General features: G+C 38.4%; 1 protein-coding gene across 1 annotated transcript in view; it reads left to right on the forward strand.

Annotated features, from left to right (window-relative positions):
- SHROOM4 (shroom family member 4) overlaps positions 1 to 20,450 on the forward strand; it is a 224,022-nt gene that overhangs the window by 129,347 nt on the left and 74,225 nt on the right. Inside the window, exon 2 of the mRNA XM_012644851.1 lies at positions 943 to 1,094. Within this exon, the coding sequence (XP_012500305.1) occupies positions 943 to 1,094 (152 nt within the window). The remainder of the gene's footprint in view (positions 1 to 942; positions 1,095 to 20,450) is intronic.

The following is a 20,450-nucleotide window of genomic DNA, read 5'->3' on the forward strand; positions in this document are numbered from 1 at the left end:
TAGCCGGGCATGGTGGCGCATGCCTGTAGTCCCAGCTACTCGGGAGGCTGAGGCAGAAGGATTGGTTGAGCCCAGGAGTTTGAGGTTGCTGTGAGCTAGGCTGACGCCACGGCACTCACTCTAGCTTGGGCAACAAAGCGAGACTCTGTCTCAAAAAAAAAAAAAAAAAGACTCAGAATTGTTCCTCTCTTTAGTAAAAGATGAAAGATTTATATGATCTGAAGAGAAACCAGAGTATACTTTGTGTCTCTTAAATTTACCATTCCACTCACAGAATGTTGAGCTGGAAGCCACCTTCAAGGTCTTTGGAGTCGATCACCTTGTTATAATAATCAGAGCTCATATTTATTGAGGACTGAGTTCCCCCGGGTACTTCATATACTAACAATCCTGTGAGGAGGCTATTCTTGTTACCTATATTTCACATATGAGGTAATTGAGACACAGAGATGGTAGGTAACTTGCTTGGGGTCACACAGCTCAGAAGTCATAGAGCCAGGATTCAAACTCAAGTTTGTCAGATTTTGAAGCCTGCCCAAAGGTAGGAAAGGGCTTGCCAAAGATCATTTTGCTAGAACCTAGCTCTTCTGACTCTAATTTGTCTGTATATTTTGCTGTGCCATGCTGCTACGTTAGCCGCACCGTAGGGTTCCTTCCAAGCATCATTTTCTTATTTAGAAGAGCTACTCTCCCCAGATGGACTGTTCATTCCTGCCGACAGGGATTGTGCTAATTCTGTGTTGCTTCCTTCCTCAAGGGCTTGCCCAAACTTTATCTTCAGTAAATAATGACCTGTGATCAGCTCCCGAGCTACTCCTGGGAATTGCCTGGAACAATTCCCCAGTACAACTTGTGGCTCTGAGGTTGGGAAGAGTGGGAAGTAGAATTTTGGGGAGAAAGTTGCCTCACCACCTGCTTTCTGTTTTGTTCTCCGCAACACAGATTGAAGATGGAGGCAAGGCAGCTTTGTCCCAGAAGATGAGGACTGGTGATGAGCTGGTGAATATCAATGGCACTCCATTGTATGGCTCCCGCCAGGAGGCCCTCATTCTCATCAAAGGCTCCTTCCGGATCCTCAAGCTGATTGTCAGGAGGTAAGGTACAGAGAGATGCTGCAAGGTGCAGAAGCCACTGAAACCACTTGGTTGATAATAAAGCCTTGATAGAATCGTGTCTCTATCAATATCATCAAGGAAAGAGGTGTTTCAAGTGAACAGAATTTTGCAGACAACTGAAGCAGAAAGGCATAGGTGAAAGAGCCTTTGGTTCAAATACTGATACTGCCACATACTAGCCATATCATCTTAGATAATTTTATTTTACCTCCGCAAGACTCAATTTCCTCATTTGCTATTAAAAGTACTAAATGACTCACTACACACCAAAGGCCTACCTAACTCCGCATTTTTCTGTCTCCTCCTTTATAATAGACTGCCAGTCCTCAACAACATTATCAGCGAAGACTTAGAGACACCCTACTGCCAGCCATGGTAGGCACTCTGGAGGCTGTGACAAACTCTAAGACAGAAACTCTGCCCTTGAGGAGAATACAGTCTGAGAGGGAAGAAAAGACACACATGTGACAAATTCATTAGCAATGCATTTTTTTAAGAAAGCAATAAGGGAGGTTTCACTGTGTGGTGTGTGATTGTCACATGGATTGTTCACACAGAAATTATTAGAGTTAGAGAAACAGATCCCTTCAGAAGGGATTGATAGGGTAAGACTAAATAGAGGAGGTGGAATTTAAGTTAAAGGGTGGGTAGAATTTGAAAAATAAGCCATCAGAGCGGGAAGGCATTCCAGGTAAGTGGAGTGGCATAAGCAGAAGGAAGGTAAGGACATATGTGAGCACAGTTATTCTGCTGCCACCGAAACATCTGCCTATTGGTGAGCTGTCCACATGGTCTTTCTTTCATTTTGCTGCTACATCTTTGCTTTGTACTACTGGAGCTCATACTTCTCCCTTTCTATGGGTTTGTTTCCTTTATCCTATATATATTCCAAAGTTTTTCCATCTTAATTATTTTTATTAGAAAAAAATTAAAAAGCATCTTCCCACAATCTCACTTCTCCCTCTGGCTACTGCCCCATCTTCCTCCTTTTGTTCATATTCAGTCTCAAAAGGAGAGTTGTATTCACTGCCTCCACTTCTTTACCTGCCATTTAACTTTCCATCCCCTACAGTCTAAATTTGATCCCCAGAACTCCATTGAAACTACTCTGTCAAAAGACACTAATTATCTCCTAATTGTCAGAGTCAATGGATTATTTTCAATCTTCCTCAAATATGACTTGTATATGGCATTTGACATTGTCATTGTATGTCATGCCCTCCACTCTCCTTTATGAAACTCAGTAGCAATAAAAAAATACTCATATAGCAACTCAATATCAGAAAAACACAAAAACCCAAATAATCTGATTTAAAAAATGGGCAAAGATCTGAATAGACATTTCTCAGAAGACCTACAAAGAGCAAAACAGTATATGAAAAAATACTCAACATCACTAGTCACTGGAGAAATGCAAATAAAAACCACAATGAGATATCACCTTACTCTAGTTAAAATGGCTTTTATCGAAAACTCAAAAAATAACAGATGCTTGTGAGGACATGGAGAAAGCAGAACCCTCATACAGTGTTGATGGGAATATTAATTTGTATAGCCACTATGGAAAACAGTACAGAGGTTTCTCAAAAAACTAAAAGTAGAACTCCCATATAATCCAACAGTCCTACTGATGGGTATATATCCAAAAGAAGGGAAATCAATATATCAAACAGATATCTGCACTTCCATGTTTATTGCAGCACTATTCACAATAGTCAAGATATAGAATTAATGTAAGTGTCCAACAATGATGAATGGATAAAGAAAATATGGTATATATACACAATGGAATATTATTCAGCGATAAAAATGAATGAAATCTTATCATTTGCAGCAACATCAATGAAACTAGAGGTCATTATGTTAAGTGAAATAAGCTGGGCACAGACAAATATTGTATGTTCTCACTCATATGTGGGAGCTAAAAAGGTGGATCTCATGGAGTTAGAGAGTAGACTGATGGTTACCAGAGGCCAGAAAAAGGAGAGGCGAGAGGAGGATGAAGAGAGGTTGATTAACAGGTACAAAAGTATAGTTAGATAGAAGGAATAAGATCTAGTGTTTGATAATTCAGTAGGGTGACTAGCGTTAACAATAATTATTGTCTATTTCAACATAGCTAGAAGAGAAGAATTCAAATGTTCTTAACAAAAAGAAAAGATAAATCTTTGAGGCGATGGATATCCCAGTTTTCCTGATTTGATCATTACACATTATATGTATGTACCAAAATATCACATGTACCCACAAAATATGTACAACTTTATGTATCAATTTAAAAACTCTTACTTCCAAGATACCTTGTTTCCTTGTTCTTTTCCTACCTCTCTGTTCATTTTTTAAGCCAGACTTCTTTACTATCTGCTCTTCCTCTGACCATCCCTTAAATATTGGTATTCCCCTAGTTCTATCCTTTCTAACTTCATTAATGTACTGTGGAAAATCTTACCCAGTCTAGAGATTCAATTATTACCCATGTGTGAATGACTACACCTCTTGCGCCCCAGACCATACAACCAACTTTCTACTGGACATTTACACTTAGATGTGTCAGAAGCGTTTCAAACACAACATGCTCAAAACCTAACACATCATTTCCTTCTCCTCCTAAGCTCCCTAATTGTATGATCAGGACCTTGATGCACTCAGTCAACAAAGCCAGAAACACAGAAGACATCTTTAATTCCTCCATTGTTCTCGTGTTCTGCATCCAAATGATTTATCCTGAAGAGAGAATACTTCAGCAGAAAAGGATTTGGAGTTAGGAAGGATGAGGTTATGTAAGATCCTACTGACTTATATTACCTGCTGGTACCTAAGATTAAGCTATGCCTACCCATGTACCTGGATAGGAAGTGACATATTAGGTAATGCCTTATACAATAGGCACGTTATCTCTGATTCGATTTGGATTTATTATGATTAAGTTTAAATAAGGCTTCTTGGAGAGGTAACTTGGTGAATTTGGGAAAGTTTTTGTTTTAGAGTCAGTTCCATGTATGCAACTTCCTAGTTCTGTCATATGAGAAATAATAATTACCATATAATGGCATTATTGTAGTGATTAAATGAGACAATTTGTGTAAAAATGCATTTCACTTAATGGATTCTCAGTGAATTTCATTCCCATTCCTTTCCCCTAGGGTATCAAAGAAGCATAATTGGAATAACCAAACATTGTTAAATAGGGAGAGCATCAGAACCCTAGTGTGCTTTGCAACCTAACCTGCAGAGAGTATGATTTACTGGGAAATGATTAGGGGTGGCAAAGATCTGAGCAGGAAATAAAGGCCCCTGTGATACGCTGGCTGTACAGAGATACCAGCACTTAGAGGGAGTGTGGACACTATCCAGAGTAGCGTCTGAGCCAGTCACAAGAATGAGAGGTTTTGAGTGTTTCAGCCACGCATCCTCCCATGGTGAGCTCTATGTCCTCTTTCTTCCTACTGTAGCAACGTCTGCCACTACCAGTCACTTAGGAGTGGCTACAATTATGGCCTTGGAGATAGCAGGGCCCTTTGGTTTTCATAGTGTGGCAGGTCCTATGACTCCCTGAACCTACTTTCTCTACATTTGTCAGCCTCCTCATCTCAGCCTCTATTGGTTGAGGCTTTCAATGACATAATTTATTAGGTGATGCTGCCCTCTTGTGGAAAACTTCACCTTTACATATGGACTACCCTGGGCATGGTATAAGAAATTAATTCCTTCTTGCTTAGTGCAAATTTTTCCTCAAAATTTATAAAAGAACTCTTAGCACATAAAATAAATGTGATTTCCCTGAAGTTTGTGAATATGCAGCCTAGTGTTTTTTTTTTTTCTTTGAGACAGAGTCTCACTCTTTTGCCCGGGCTAGAGTGCCGTGGCGTCATCCTAGCTCACAGCAACCTCAAACTCCTGGGCTCAAGCGATCCTACTGCCTCAGCCTCCCGAGTAGCTGGGACTACAGGCATGCGCCACCATGCCCGGCTAATTTTTTCTATATATTTTTAGTTGTCCGGTTAATTTCTTTGTATTTTTAGTAGAGACGGGGGTCTCGCTCTTGCTCAGGCTGGTCTCGAACTCCTGAGTTCAGGAGATCCGCCCGCCTCGGCCTCCCAGAGTGCTAGGATTACAGGCGTGAGCCACTGCGCCCGGCCCAGCCTAGTGTTTTATGCAAAGGTAGAAGGCCTTTGGTTTGAGTAAGCAATCGACTGACAAAGATCCAACACTGAGATTTAGGTCTGGGCTTGAGTCTTTTGGGGATGAATATAAAGAGAAGGAACTTTAGAAAATGGCCTATTCTGAAAAGCCAGCTCAGCTGTTCCTCCTGTGTTGCCTTCTAGATAATGGTCAATAAATCAGAAATCTAGGTGTTGCCTTCAGCTCTTCCTGGCCCCACCTCCTTGAATCCGAGTAACTCCAAGTCTTGATGTTTCTAACCTGCTATAAACCTCTATTGCCTTTGTCTTAATCCAATTGCTCATGATTTCTCACCTGCACTATTTAAAGAGTCTTCCCACTGGCTTCTCAGCTTTCAGTCTTACCTTTTTCCAATCAATCCATTCTCCAAATAGGTATCTGAGCATGTCACTTCTCTATTTGAAAAAACAAATCAAGAACAATAACCATGCAACGATGTGGATCTTAAGAGATTCAGTTTATATTGATAGAAGATACAAACCATATTGAAGTTATTCTATTCATGAACCATTTTTTCTGCAAAAAAACATATCATCTAAATATGTGAAAAAAAAACTGTTAGCAATACAAAAGAAAAACGATAGAAACGTCTGTATGGGAGACTTTCACAGAATCTAAGTATGAAAATAAAGTAGACCTGAAAAAAAGTACTTAGAAGATTTGGAAAACATAATTCATTAGACCTAATTAATAAATTTCAAAAATTATATTTGATAGTGCATGTACCTACCCTCTTTTCAAATATTCAGAGAACATTTTTAAAAATGATATTATGCCACAAAGAAAACCTTTATAAACTCTTAAAAGTAAAAATTACATTGGCCTTTTTCTCTGATGATAATGTACACTTACAAATTAAAAAACAAATTTAAACAAGTCTTCAACTACTTATTTTAGAAAACATTTATATGCATCTATTAGCCCAAAGAAACACTAGAAGACTAATAAAAAATAATAAAAATGGTATTAACTGATCAACACATAAGTGCACATATAAGAATAACATTTATTTGATGTCGGGCGGGGGGAGGGGGAGGGGGGAGGAGGGGACGGGTATATGCATACACAAAGAGTGCAATGCGCACCACCCAAAGGATGGACATATTTGAAACTCGGACTTGGCGGGGGGGCAAGGGCAACATACATAACCTAAACATCTGTACCCCCATAATATGCTGAAATTAAAAAAAAATTAGAATAAAAATAAGATCATGACTTATCAAAACTTTGAGAACAGTATTCAGAAATAAATTCATAACTTTAAATATTTTATTATTAAAAACAAAGAATGAAATTGCATGATTAAGAATACAATATAATACGAAATCAAGGGCTAGGTTTTTAGGGGGAGAATGAATCAAATAGATAAGCCTTTAGCAAATTTAATCAAGGAAACAAAAATCAATAAAATTTAAATGATAAATGGAATATAACAACAAAGAAAGTTTCTTAAATTAAAGGCACACTACTGTAACTATACCTTAATAAATTTGAAAATCTCAGAGAAATTAAAAATATCCATAAAATGTTAAATGGCAAAAATTATTGAGAAGTAGAAAACTAAATGGACATGTAACAGTAGAAACATTGAGAGCAATTGTCAAAGACAAACTTTCAAAAATACTTTAGAGCCTGATGTTTTTATCAATGAATTCCTTCAAGTTTTCTAGGAATAGCCAAGTTTAATTCTATAAGTATATTATAGAATTGAAAACGTTGGCCGGGCGCGGTGGCTCACGCCTGTAATCCTAGCTCTCTGGGAGGCCGAGGCGGGCGGATTGTTTGAGCTCAGGAGTTCGAGACCAGCCTGAGCAAGAGCGAGACCCCGTCTCTACTAAAATTAGAAAGAAATTAATTGGACAACTAAAAATATATAGAAAAAATTAGCCGGGCATGGTGGCGCATGCCTGCAGTCCCAACTACTCGGGAGGCTGAGGCAGGAGGATCGCTTGAGTCCAGGAGTTTGAGGTTGCTGTGAGCTAGACTGACGGCACGGCACTCTAGCCCGGGCAACAGAGTGAGACTCTGTCAAAAAAAAAAAAAAAAAAAGAATTGAAAATGTTACAGTTATTCCCATTGTTTTTGAAGCTACCATCACTCTGATACCAAAACTTGACAGACTGCTTAAGAATATTTTATCCAATTTGTGAATTTAGATGCAGAAACCTATAAATGAAATTTTATGAAATCTAATTCAATAGTATAGGACAATAACAATTCATTACAAGTGTCAAAAGGTAATTTTTAAAAAGGTAAAATCTTGACTCTCATACAGACATAAAAATGAACATATGTTAAAGATTTTATCTAACTCATTAATGAGGAAACTGTAAGGTGTTAAAACCAACTCAAAGGAGATGCCAAAGAAGCACAAATTTAATTTAAAGGTAACAAAAGACCACGATAACCAATTAGAAGCTATATGAAGAAATATATCCCATTCGCAATAGGAACCAAACTCAAAATACTTGAGAAATGTCCTTAAGAAGAAATATGCATGAAAAAATAGGATATATATGAAGGAAATTACAAAACTCCACAGAAAGAAGAAATATGTATAAGTAATTTTTGATGGTGTAGGTAAAGTCTTAGGGCTCTGTATTAAGTGATTTTTTTTTCTTTAAAAGACACAATTTAACAGTATGTTCCCATGTCCTGGTTTAGCCATGCTCTCCACAGACAACTTTCAAGCCATTGTTCCTCCATCCTCATACAAGATCCTTTCACTTTTGAAGTTCAAACAAGCAGGCGTTATCATTCTCATTTCCTTACCAATGTCACCTGTCAGCCTCCAGGTCATTCTCTCACTTCCATTTTTTAAAATTTTTATTTATTTTTTAAATTGATACATAATAGTTATACATATTTATTTTTAATTGACATAATAATTATGCATATTTATGTATAGTAATCAGATCAGGGTAATTAGCACACGTATTGTCTCAAACATTTATCATTTCTTTGTATTGGGAACATTCTATATACTCTCTTCTAGCTATTTGAAAATATATAATATATTAATGTTAACTACAGTCATCCTACAGTGCTATAGAACACTAGAACTTATTTCTCCTACCTGCCTGTAATTTTGTATCCTTTAACAAATCTCTCCCTATCCCTCCCTTTCCCCTACCCTTACCAGTCTATAGTAACCACTATCCTACTCTTTACTTCTATGAGATCAGCTTTTTAAACTTCTGTGTATGAGTGAGAACATGCGGTGTTTAACTTTCTGTTCCTGGTATATTTCACTTAACATAACATCCTCCAGGCCCATCCATATTGCTGAAAGTAACAGGATTTTGTTCTTTTTTATTGTTTAATAATACTCCATTATGTATATATATCACATTTTCTTTATTCATCTGTTGTTGGACACTTGGATTGATTCCATATCTTGGCTATTGTGAATAGTGCTGCAGTAAATATTGGGGGTTGCAGATATCTTCGATATACTTATTTCCTTTTATTTGGATAAATACCCAGTAGTAAATAGAAAAAAATAATCTTAAAATTTATATGGAACCACAAAAGACCTTGAATAGCCAAAGTAATCCTCAACAAAATGGTCAAAGCTGGAGGCATCACACTACCAGATTTCAAACTATACTGCAAAGCTATAGTAAACAAAGCAGCATGGTACTGGCATAAAAACAGACACATAGGCCAATGAAACAGAATAAAGAACCCAGAAAATAATCCATATAGCTATGGTCAACTGGTTTTCCACAAAGGCACAAAGAACTTTCATTGGGGAAAAGACAGTCTCTTCAATAAATAGTGCTGGGGAAACTAGATATCCATATGCAGAAGAATGAAACTAGACCCCGTTCTCTCACCATATACAAAAATCAACTCAAAATGGATTAAAGACCTAAATGAAAATATTCTCAAGGTATACATGCAATAAAGGGCTAATAATCAGAATCTCCAAAGAGCTCAAGCAAATCATCAATATAAAACTCAAACAACTGCATCAAAAAGTGGGCAAAAGACATGAACAGAAGTTTTTCGAAAGAAGATAGACAAATGGCCAAAAGGCATATGAAAAAATGCTCAACATCACTAATCATCAGGGAAATGCAAATTAAAACCACAATGAGATACTGTCTTACCCCTGTTAGAATAGGTTTTCTTAAAAAGTCCAAAGACAATAGATGCTGACATGGATGCAGAGAGAAAGGAACACTTATACACTGTTGGTGGGATTGCCAATTAGTACAACCTCTATCGAAAACAGTATACAGATACCTCAAAGAACTAAAAATAGACCTACTGATCCAGCCATCCCACTACTGGGTATTTACCCAAAGGAAAAGAAGTCATTTTATCAAAAAGACACCTACACTCAAATGTTTATTGCAGCACAATTCACAATTGCAAGGATGTGGAAACAACCCAAGAGCCCATCAATACATGAGTGGATTAATGAAATGTGGTATATGTATACCATGGAATAGTACTCAACTACAAAAAACAATGGTCAACTAGCACCTCTTATATTATCCTGGATAGAGCTTGAGCCCATCCTTCAAAGTGAGGTATCACAAGAATGGAAAAACAAGCACCACATGTACTCGTCATCAAATTGGTACTAATTGATAACACTAAGGTGCTCAATGGAGGTAATATTCACTGGGTGCTGGTCAGGTGGGAGAGGGTGGTGGGGGTGGGTAAACTCACAACTAATGGATGTGGAGCGCACTGTATGGGGGAAGGGCACGCTTGTAGCCCTGGCTTGGGCAAGGCAAAGGCATTATACATAACCAAAATGTTTGTACCACCATAATATTCTGAAATAAAAAAAATGGACAAATGATCTGAACAGACATTTCTTGAAAGAACACATACAAATTTGCATACAAACCTGTAGTAGTTCTATAAATAGTTGCATTTTTACATCTTAATGATCAATACTAAAAATCAAATTTTGATCAATCATGCTAGTAGAGGAACTTTATTATCTTTGTCTTCTCCCATAAATAAGGATATTACAAAATCATTGGTAAATTCAGAGGCAATGAAAGCATATGCAGTCAAAAAATCAGAGAAAAAATATTATTATAGATGTATGTCTGGCACTTAATAAAATATTGTTGCTTTTCTGGATTTTTTGTATCTATGGTATTTGACAGCTTTTTAAAAGCTTGTAATTTGTTTTGATTTCTTTTTTTATTCTAAATAAATATTCGCTTCTGTATCTAAAAAAATTCATACCAATGGTCAACAAATATATGAAAAAATGTTCAACATCACTACGTGTCAGGGAAATGCAAATCAAACCACAAGGAGATACCATCTCATCTCAGTTAGAATGGCTATTATCAAAAAGACAAAAAATAACAAATTCTGGTGAGGATTCAGAGAAAATGGAACTCTTATACACTGTTGGCAGGAATGTAAACTAGTGAAGCCACTATGGAGACCAGTATGGAGGTTCCTCAAAAAAGCTACAAATAGAACTACTATATGATCTCACTTCCATTTTATACTTTGGCACTGGTTTCGCAGTTAACTTCCCTATCCCAATTCGAGCTGTCATGCTGAAAAATTTTATTATCCTTATAGAGGATCACAAACTTTATAGTCTTATGGGTCCTTGATCTTAACTTCATTGGTGAACCCTTCTGTATCAGCAGCTGGGTCCTGCAACCTGACTGTACCATGAACCTTGCCAACCTTTTAGTCAACAAATATTTATTGACTGTTTGACCTATGCTGGAGTCTGGTGATTCAATCATGAACAACATAGGTGTGGTCCCTGCTCTCATGGACCCCTGACTCCTCAAGTGTTTCTCTGTCGTGGTTCCCCATCTGAGTCACAGAATACAGAAAATAATTTGTGACTATTATTTCACCTTTTCCAAGATAGTATATAACTAGGAGCATTCTAGGTGCCTAAGAGAGATGTTAATTCATTACATATAATAGATACTTTAGGTCCATGGTTCTCAATGGTGAGCATCTCTTAGGAACTTGTTAGAAATGCAAATTATTGGCCACCACTGTAGACCTACTGAATCAACACTCTGGGAGTGGTTTCCAGCAATGTGTTTTAACAAGCTTTCCAAGTGAAAAGCTTACAGTTTGAGAACCACTACCTTGAGGCATTAGGGCTTAATTCTCACGAATCAGTTCAGAAAGACTAAATTCAACTCTTTAATGAGAACCTCTTCTCCTTCTAGCTTTCTCATACCCCATTCTCTTTATATGTGTTCTTCAATATCATTAAGACCTTAAGCTTCATGTATCCTATTCTATCAGTCTCCTTTCAACCACCATGGCTGATGACTCTTATTCTACTCATTCAATCTGAGCTACCCCATTCACTCATGGTTTTAACTACCACCTCTGTGGTAATGACTGCATCTCTAGTTCTAATCTCTCTCCTAAAATCAGAACCTGTACAGCATCCAGATAGAAATCTCCACAGGAAAACCCAACATAAAATTGAAATGCAATGTACATAAATCTGAATTCACTATCTAGCCTATAAACTTCTCTCCCCTGCCAGTGGCAGTTTGTGGTACCATCATCCACCAAGCTATCCAAGTCAGAAACCTAAGAGTCATTCTTGACTCCTTTCTCTCCATCACTAAGCCATGCTGCTGATAACCTTTTAGATACTTCCAGAATCCATCCTCTTCTCTCCATTTCCACTGTCACTGCCCTGGTTCAGGCCCTCATCATCTCTCCCCAGACTATTTTGGTAGCCTCTCAGCTGCCTCAGATCTGTCTGCTGAGGTGTTGCCACAGAGATGAATCTAAAACACAGATTCAACTACATCAATCCCCTGCTTAAAACTTGTCAGTAGCCTTCAGTGTCCGGAGGCGTAATATGTAAGACATTTTATATCCTCATCCCTATTCACACCTGCACCTTCATCTGGCACTCTTTGTTTTTTATGCTGGAGCAGAACCATTCCTCAAGAATATCATGCTGCTTGTCAAGTCTGTGACTGTTCATTCTCTCCTTTCACCTGGAGCATCCTTTTTCTTTTCTTTCCCTGGCTGACACTTGCTTTCACGTTAACATTCACATTCTTCAAGACTAAGCCCTGGGGTTGTTGTTCCTAGGATACCATCTTTGACACCTTGGGTTGAGTTAGGTGGCCTTTCTCTGGCTCCCATAGGACTCTACCCTTTATTATACTGTATTCAAATGATCTATTTTTATGTTTGTTTTTCCAACTAGACTAGACCAGAGGCTGGCAAACTATAGTCCATGCACTAATCCAGCCCACGGCCTGCTTTTTGTATGGCCTGCTACCTGAAAGTGTTTTTTAAAAATATTGTTTAAATGGTTGAGGGGGAAGAAGAACAGTATTTCATGATATGTGAAATTATATGAAACTCAAATGTAAGTGTCCATAAATAAATTTTTGTTGGAATAGAACCATACCTATGCTGCTCTCATACTAATATGGCAAGTTGGGTAGTTGTGACAGAGAATGTATGATCTGAGAAACCTGAAATATTTATTATTTGGCTCCATACAGAGAAAAGCCTTCTGACCCTTGAACTAGAGCCATGAGGGGAGAGGCTGCTCCTTATTTATTGTGGTGTCCTCATCACCTAGTACACTGTATGGTCCATGGGTAGGACTCAGGATTTTTTTTAACCCATCTGATGTAGGGAAGTAGGAACTATGAGTAACTGCTGCATTTGATAGTTATATTTTTCATGGTCACCTAAATTGGCATATGACATTGCATTCTGTCTCTTATGAGTGTGGTTATTTGTGAGAGTAGTTTTTTTTTTAGTTTTTGATTTTTTTTTTTATTTAAGGAAATTATGGGGGTACAAACATTTTGGTTACATGTTATGACTTTGCCACATCCCTACCATGATTTGAGATGTCCCCTTTCCCCCCTACAATGCTGACCGCGTCCATTAGTTGTGAGTTTACCCACCCCCAACCCCCTACCCCCAAAGAATATTACGACTGTGTGAACACCTTAGTGTTGATCAGTTAGTGCCAGTTTGATGGCAAATACATGTGGACTGCAAATTAGTGCAGCCTCTGTGGAAAAGAATTTGGAGATACCTCAAAGAGCTACAAGTAGAACTACCATTTGATCCAGCAAATACCACTATTAGGCATCTACCCAAAGGAACAAAAGTCATTCGATAATAAAAACATCTGCACTCGAATGTTTATGGCAGCACAATTCACTATAGCAAGGATGTGGAAACAACCCAAGTGAGACTGTTTTTAAGTAACTGATCAACTCTAAGTACACTGACCTAACAAAAAATCTCGTTTTTATTATGTGAACTTGGTATCCAGATCTTGGACCAGCATAAAGATTATGAAAAGGAACTGCTGTATCTTGCAGCCGTCTCCAGGCCACCTGCCAACCTCCCTAGCTGTCCTCTTTGTGTCCTCATAATAATCCTTCCATCTACAATTAAGTGGAAGGGGTTAAAACCTGTTAAAACTGACGTCGTCCTATCATGTATCAGGACTAGGAGGATTTGCACAGTGAGCACAGTGTTGGAGAAGTCCTGGAAAAGCAAGAGAGAGAAAAATCAAAGTAATACGATAAAGCAGGAGTGGGTAAACTATGATCTGTGGCCAAATCCAGCCTGACATTTGTTTTCGCAAATAGCATTTTATTGGAACACACACGTGCTCATCTATCTATGTGTTGTCTATAGCTGATTTTACACCACAGTGGCAAAGTTGAGTAGTTGCAACAGACACTATATAATCTACAAAGCCTAAAATATTTACTACCTGGCCCTTTACAGAATAAGTTTCCTGGCCCCTGGTGTAAAGCATCCCCTCCAAAAAAAAAAAAAAAAAAAAAAAACCAGAACTTGAGACTGTATCTCAAGGTTAAAAAGATTGAAAGAGAACCATCATAGTCTACAAGTGAGAACGAATCAAAAATCATAGAATATTTAAACCAATAAACATGGTAGGCGAACTGATGAGTTTTGAGATTCAATTACTCTTTTGAATTTGGGCAATGATTTGGTTGGCATAGGGCAAAATTTGGGTTCATACAAGTATATGTTTGCTTGCTTCCTTCTACTCACAAGATATTCATTAAGTGCTACTGTCATCTAGATACTGACTTAGCTGCTGGGGATACCATGGAGAATAAGGCATACACATTCCCTGCCCACATGGAGCTTATAATCTGTCATGTTTTACACTGGAATGACCTGGTATCCAGACCTGGAATGATCCCTACTAGTTGTGTGACTTTGAGCAAGTTTATGTAACCTCTTTTAGTCATTCTTTTCCTATCTGTGTTACAAAAACAGTAATGTCTCTTTTGCAAGTTTGTTGTAAGGATTAAATGAAATTAAATACACATATTATATTTTTTGAAGTCAAAGGATATTTGAGTGCACCTATGTGCTAAGCATTCTTTCAGATATTTGTGATATATCAGTTGAGGAGGGAGGAGGGGACGGGTATTTGTATACACAAGGAGTGCAATACGCACCACCCGAAGGATGGACATATTTGAAACACGGACTGGGGGGGGGGACCAAGGGCAACATACGTAACCTAAACATCTGTACCCCCATAATATGCTGAAATAAAAGAAAAAAAAAGATACAAAAGATTTAAAAGAAAATCTTGCCCCCGAGGAAATTACCTTTTAGGTAAATATATGAAAGTGCCTGAAATAGAGTAGGCATTTGGTAACCATTCTTTTCTTTTGCTTGAGTCAGTAAAAGGAAGGCAGCGCTTATACTTCAGTACTGCTTTTATCAGGGAGTACAATGCTGGTTAAAACTTTGTTACACACATTTCCTTTTAATGGCTAGCACATTTGACAATGTAGACCAAGTGGTATTATCAATTACATTGTACCTTAACAATTGTCAATCACAATAAGCATGAGGTTGGATGGCTCAAGTTGTGAAAAACAACTAGTTCCAAAATGCTTTACTTCTCTTTTCTTAAATATGCCTCTGCCTTTTCTTTATTGTTCCTTGACCTAGAAAATTTTTGACCCCTCTCTGCTAAACCAAAGACTGGCCATACGCCAAAGTCAAGCTCCAATCAAAGGAAAATGTATTGTTAGAGCTAAAAGAAGCCTCTGTAACCACCATGCCTAGTGACCCCATTTTATAGGTGAGAAAACTAAGGCCTAGAATGAGGAAGGGCTTTCCTAAGGCCACACAACTAGGAAGTGACAGAGGTAGGACTAGAACCAGCCGCTTCTGCTTACCAGTCAAGCTTTCTTTCCGAGGTTTCCTGGATGTCTCACATTTTCTGTCTCTAAGAAGCCTGTCTGCACTTGAGGGAAATATTTCCTTCCTATACCTACAGCAAGTTTGTGATTCTATCCTTTACCTTAACTTTTCCTCCGCCAATTCATCTTTTATGAATTGATCCACTTCCAAGGTTTTCACCTCTCTCCTGAATATAGGAGAATGCCAGATCTCTCTCTCCCTAGCTTCCTCTTCCTCCTGAGCTCCAGACTACCACTCCAAAGTGTACATTACCCCCCATCCAACCCCTCAATGTCCTGATATCTCTATTTCTGTCTGTGGCGTCTTTCCCATCCTTTATGTCAAGCTGACTATTATAGAATCCTCTTAAATTCCCTCTTCTATCCTCAATAGTCCCCAAGTCCTTATTGAGCTCCCTCTGCATTATTTCTAATATCCATCTCATCGCTCTCCTTTGCCTTCTTCTTGCTACTGCCAGGGACTCATTACCTCTTTTCTGGATGCCCTCCAACCCATTCTCTGCACTTCTGCCGAATTAATCTTCCTAAAGTACATCTCTGTATTTATCTCAATCAGCAGTAATTGTGCTTTGGGTAAACCTCATGAGCTATGAGGTCTCTATTGTGCTTAGCCTGGGTCATATCATTCCCTTTCTCAAAAAAGCTCCAATTGCTTCCAGAAATAAGCCAAAAATACTTCATCTCAGCATTCAAGACCCTGTGTAGATGGGCCTAAAAGATTTTTTCTGTCCTTATCTTTCTGAAACCTAAAAGGCTATGTATTAAAAGAGTTTATCTTCTTACTTGGACATACCCAACTCTTTTTCCTGTGTCCTGGGCTTCATTCCCCTCTACTTCCTTAAGAGATCTTGCACTTTTAATTCCCGCTCTCCCTTTTACAGGTATTGTCAGCCTGTTGTCTTTCTTTTTGCCCTAGTTTCTTACCCTAAATCTCTTCCATCTTGAAAATAGCCTTTCCCAGACCTATGGTCATCTTTAGGTATTACCCTTTCCTTTTTCTTTCACAGCTAAACTACTTTGACAAGTTGTCTTCAGTCACTATTTCTACTCTTTCACTTTCCATTCACAAGCACAACTTGTAACAATCTAACTTGTTCCTCCACCACATCCCTGAAGTAACTCTGGTCAGAATTACCAGTGACATATTAATTATTTAAAGCAATGAACTCCTTTCAGTTCCTGTCACACTTCACCTCTGTATTGAAATCCTAGGGCTGCCATAATAAAGAACCACAAAGCAGGGTGCCTTAAAGCAACAGAAATATTCTCAGAGTTCAGGAGACTAGAAGTCTGAAATCAAGGTGTTGGCAGGGCCCTGCTCCCTCTGAAGGCTCTGGGGAAGAATCCTTCCTTGCCTCTTCCAGCTTGTGGTGGTTACCTCTCTCCATATCTGTGTGTCTGTATGGCCTTCTTATAAGGTTACCAGTCATTGGATTTAGGGGGCCACCTTAGTGCAGTCTGATCTCATATTAACTAATTACAATTGCAATGACCCTATCTCTAAATAGGGCTGCATTCTAAGGTTCTGGGTGGACATGAATTTTGAGGGGACACCATTCAACCCAGTGCAACCTCTCATCAGCACTTAACACTATTAAACAGCACTTCCTTCTCACATTTTCCTCTTCTTTGGCTCCAGTAATACTAGTCTTCCCTTGGTTTTTATTGCTCTCTTGTCTCTTCCCTTTTTAAGGTTCCTCTTCCTCTGCTTTCCCCTTAAGTATTAATATTCTCTAAAGTTCTGCACAAGTTTCTCTACTCTTCTCACACTATATATTTGGGGTGATTTAATTCATTCTGTGGCTTAATTTAGCAATTCAGACTTCTAAATCTCTCACTCCATTCCATGCCACTCTCCCATATATCATACTTCTTTCAGGATATCTCCATTTGTATGCCCCCAGAGGTATCTCCCAAACTCCACATGTATACATTAAACCCATTAAACTCTGCCTCCAAACCCTGAAAATCTGCTTCTCCTCTAGTGTAATTCTGTCAAAGTGAATAGTTCACAGTGAACCCAGTTTTCTCAACTCCTCATTTCTATATTTAATTTATCAAGTGTAGGCCATTTTTTGTCTGCTGAAAATGTGTCAGATTTCTCCTCTCTTGCTTGCTCACTGCAACAGTCTCTCAACTAGATTATCTACCTCTAGTCTTGCCATGCTTCCTACATCCTGAATTTATTCTCCACATTGAAAGCAGAGTCATCTTTTAAAATGTAAATCTGGTCATGAAACTCTTACTCACCAAAACCCTTCAAGGATCCTTATTGTGTTCAGGATAAAATCCAAACTCTTTAACTTTGTTGAACAGGACCCTTAAAATATAACCTCTGTTTATCTCCACCATCTCCACACAAGCTTGCACTTTATGTTATGGCCACATTCAATTGCTTATACTTCCCCAGTTATAACATATTCTCTCATATCTCTTTGCCTTTTCTCATTCTGCTTCTTCTTCCCAGAATGACAACTGCCTCCTCCTCTTCTTTGCTTAACTGACTCTTACTCAACACTCAAGACTTGACCTGAGGTTTACCACTTTTAAGAAGCTTTCCTTAGAACTTTCATTCACGGACTGTATTAAGTCTCATCTCATAAACAACACTCTCTGATTTCCTCTATCTAGAATTGTAATAGCCTGTTTACTTGTCTGTTTCCACATATAAATTTTAGACAATGCCCATGTGCTATTCATCCTTGTATCTCTAGTATAGATGTCATAGTGCCTAGCAGGGTTACATGCTCAATACTCATTGAATAGCTAATTGAATTCAATGAACGTGTGCCAGACAAGGGCAATGAGGTTCATTACAGTAAGGACTAGAGGCCAAGAATACCAGGGATGTTGGACTGTCAGGCATCCAAATGCTTGAAAGTTGAAGTGGTGGATTCAGTAAAGAAAAGAGATGTGAGTCAAAGAGGAGTCCAAGGTTTCTTATTAAAGAGACTGGATAGAGTTATAAGCTACAGATGCTAGTTATAGAAAATAGTGTTCATTTGGTACCTACTGAGTACTAAATATTTCATCAGGTACTTTATATACATTATGTCAGAAGGAAGGAAAATAATGATATAGTTTTAGAAATGTGGAGTTTGAAGCATCTGTAAGACATCCAAGTAGAAATGTCCAATAGGCAGTAGTAACTATGGTTCTTATGTATAGGAAAAAATAGGACTCAATAATTAGACTGGGAGTTATTTGGGTAGATAGTAATGAAAGCCATTGGAATGGATGGGATCTTCCATCAACAGTAGTATAAAGAGTAAGAAAAGAGGACCAGGTACCAGATCCTGGGGGACATATATTTACTAGCTAAATACAGGGAGAGGAACATTCATTCATTCATATGACCAATATTTACTAGGGCCACATCCTGTGGCAGGCACTGTTGTGGGAACTAGAGAGATAGCAGTGAACAAAATAGTCCTTTCCCTCATGGAGCTGATATTCTAGTGGAGATGGGAGAAGTAGACAATAATCACAAATAAGCAAACATATTCTATAATATCACTTAGTGGTAAGTGCTGTAAAGAAAAATAAGGCAATGTAAGGGCATATAAAATGACTAAATGTGGGTGTCATTGGTGCAGCAGGGGCAGGGGAGACTTTATCTAGTTTAAGGAAGGCCTCTCTGAAGATATTTGAACCAAGAATTAGATGATGAGAAAGAGGCAGCCACATAAAGATCTGAGAAGAGCATTCTAGACAGAAGGATATCAAGTATAAAGGCCCTTAAATGGGGACATACACAATGTATTCAAGGGTCAGAGAGAAAGCTGTTGAAACTGGAGTATAGTAAGCAAAGGAAGCATGAAGGGAGATGAAGTTGTAGTGAAGGATACAATCACATAGGGTCTTGTAGGCTTTAGTAAGGAGTTAAAATATATTCTAATTGTTAGAAGGTTCTAAGGACAGTGGTATGAATAGTTTTGGACTTGGAAATGATCACCCTGGCTGCTGTATGGGAAACAGACTGTAGGGGGCAGAGAGGAAGCAGGAACACTTGTTAGGAGGCTAATTGGAATAGTTCAGGCAAGAGATGGTGATGGGTTGGATTTCGATTTTAGTAATGGGGAGGGTGAAAAGTGGTTGGATTTGGGATTTGTTTGGGAAGACTTGCTGAGGGATGAGGTGTGAGTTGGGCAGAATTGTAGTAGGGAATGGGTAGGCAGGAAATAAAGGTTCACTGGTTTTGGCCTGAATAACTGGATGGTACCAGTTACTGAGGTGGGAAAGACCAGAGGAGGAGCAAGTTTGATGGGTGGTGGGAAGAAGTAGGAAACAAATATCCTGATTTTGTAAATGTTAGGTTTGTACATGTAATGAGCTGTCTATTGGACAGCTACATTGTAATGTTAAATAAGAAATTAGATGAAGATTCTAGAGTTCAGGAAATAGGTCAAGGTTAAATATATAAATTTTGGAGTCAGCCTCTGATAATTAAAGCCTTGATACGAGGTGGGATCACTAATGCGTTAAGTGTAGACAGCCAAGAGGAGAGGTCCTTGAACTGAGCCCTGGGATACTCCAATATTTAGAGATAGGGCAGGAGAAGAGCAACCAGAAGAATAAGCTGAGAAGAAGTGGCCAGTGAGGTAGGAGAAAAACCCAAAGAGAGTGGTGGCCCATGGTGCAAATGAAGAAACTGATTCAAGAAAGAGGGAGTGGTCAGCTGTGTCAAATGTTGGTGAAACATCAGTTCTGAGAACTGACTGTTCATTTTGGCAATATGAAGGTCATTAGCAACTTTGACAATGGAATGTTAGAGACAAAAACCTGAATGGGTTGTTTCATAAAAGAATGGGAGGCGAAGAAGTGAAGACAGTACGTCTTTCTAAGAGATTAGTTATAAAGGGATACAGAAAAATGGAGTATTATCTGGAAGGACAATTGGGATAAATATACAATTTTTATTTGTCAATTAATA

The sequence above is a fragment of the Propithecus coquereli genome, unplaced genomic scaffold, assembly GCF_000956105.1.
Source record: "Propithecus coquereli isolate 6110/MARCELLA unplaced genomic scaffold, Pcoq_1.0 Scaffold221, whole genome shotgun sequence".
NCBI lineage: Eukaryota > Metazoa > Chordata > Mammalia > Primates > Indriidae > Propithecus > Propithecus coquereli.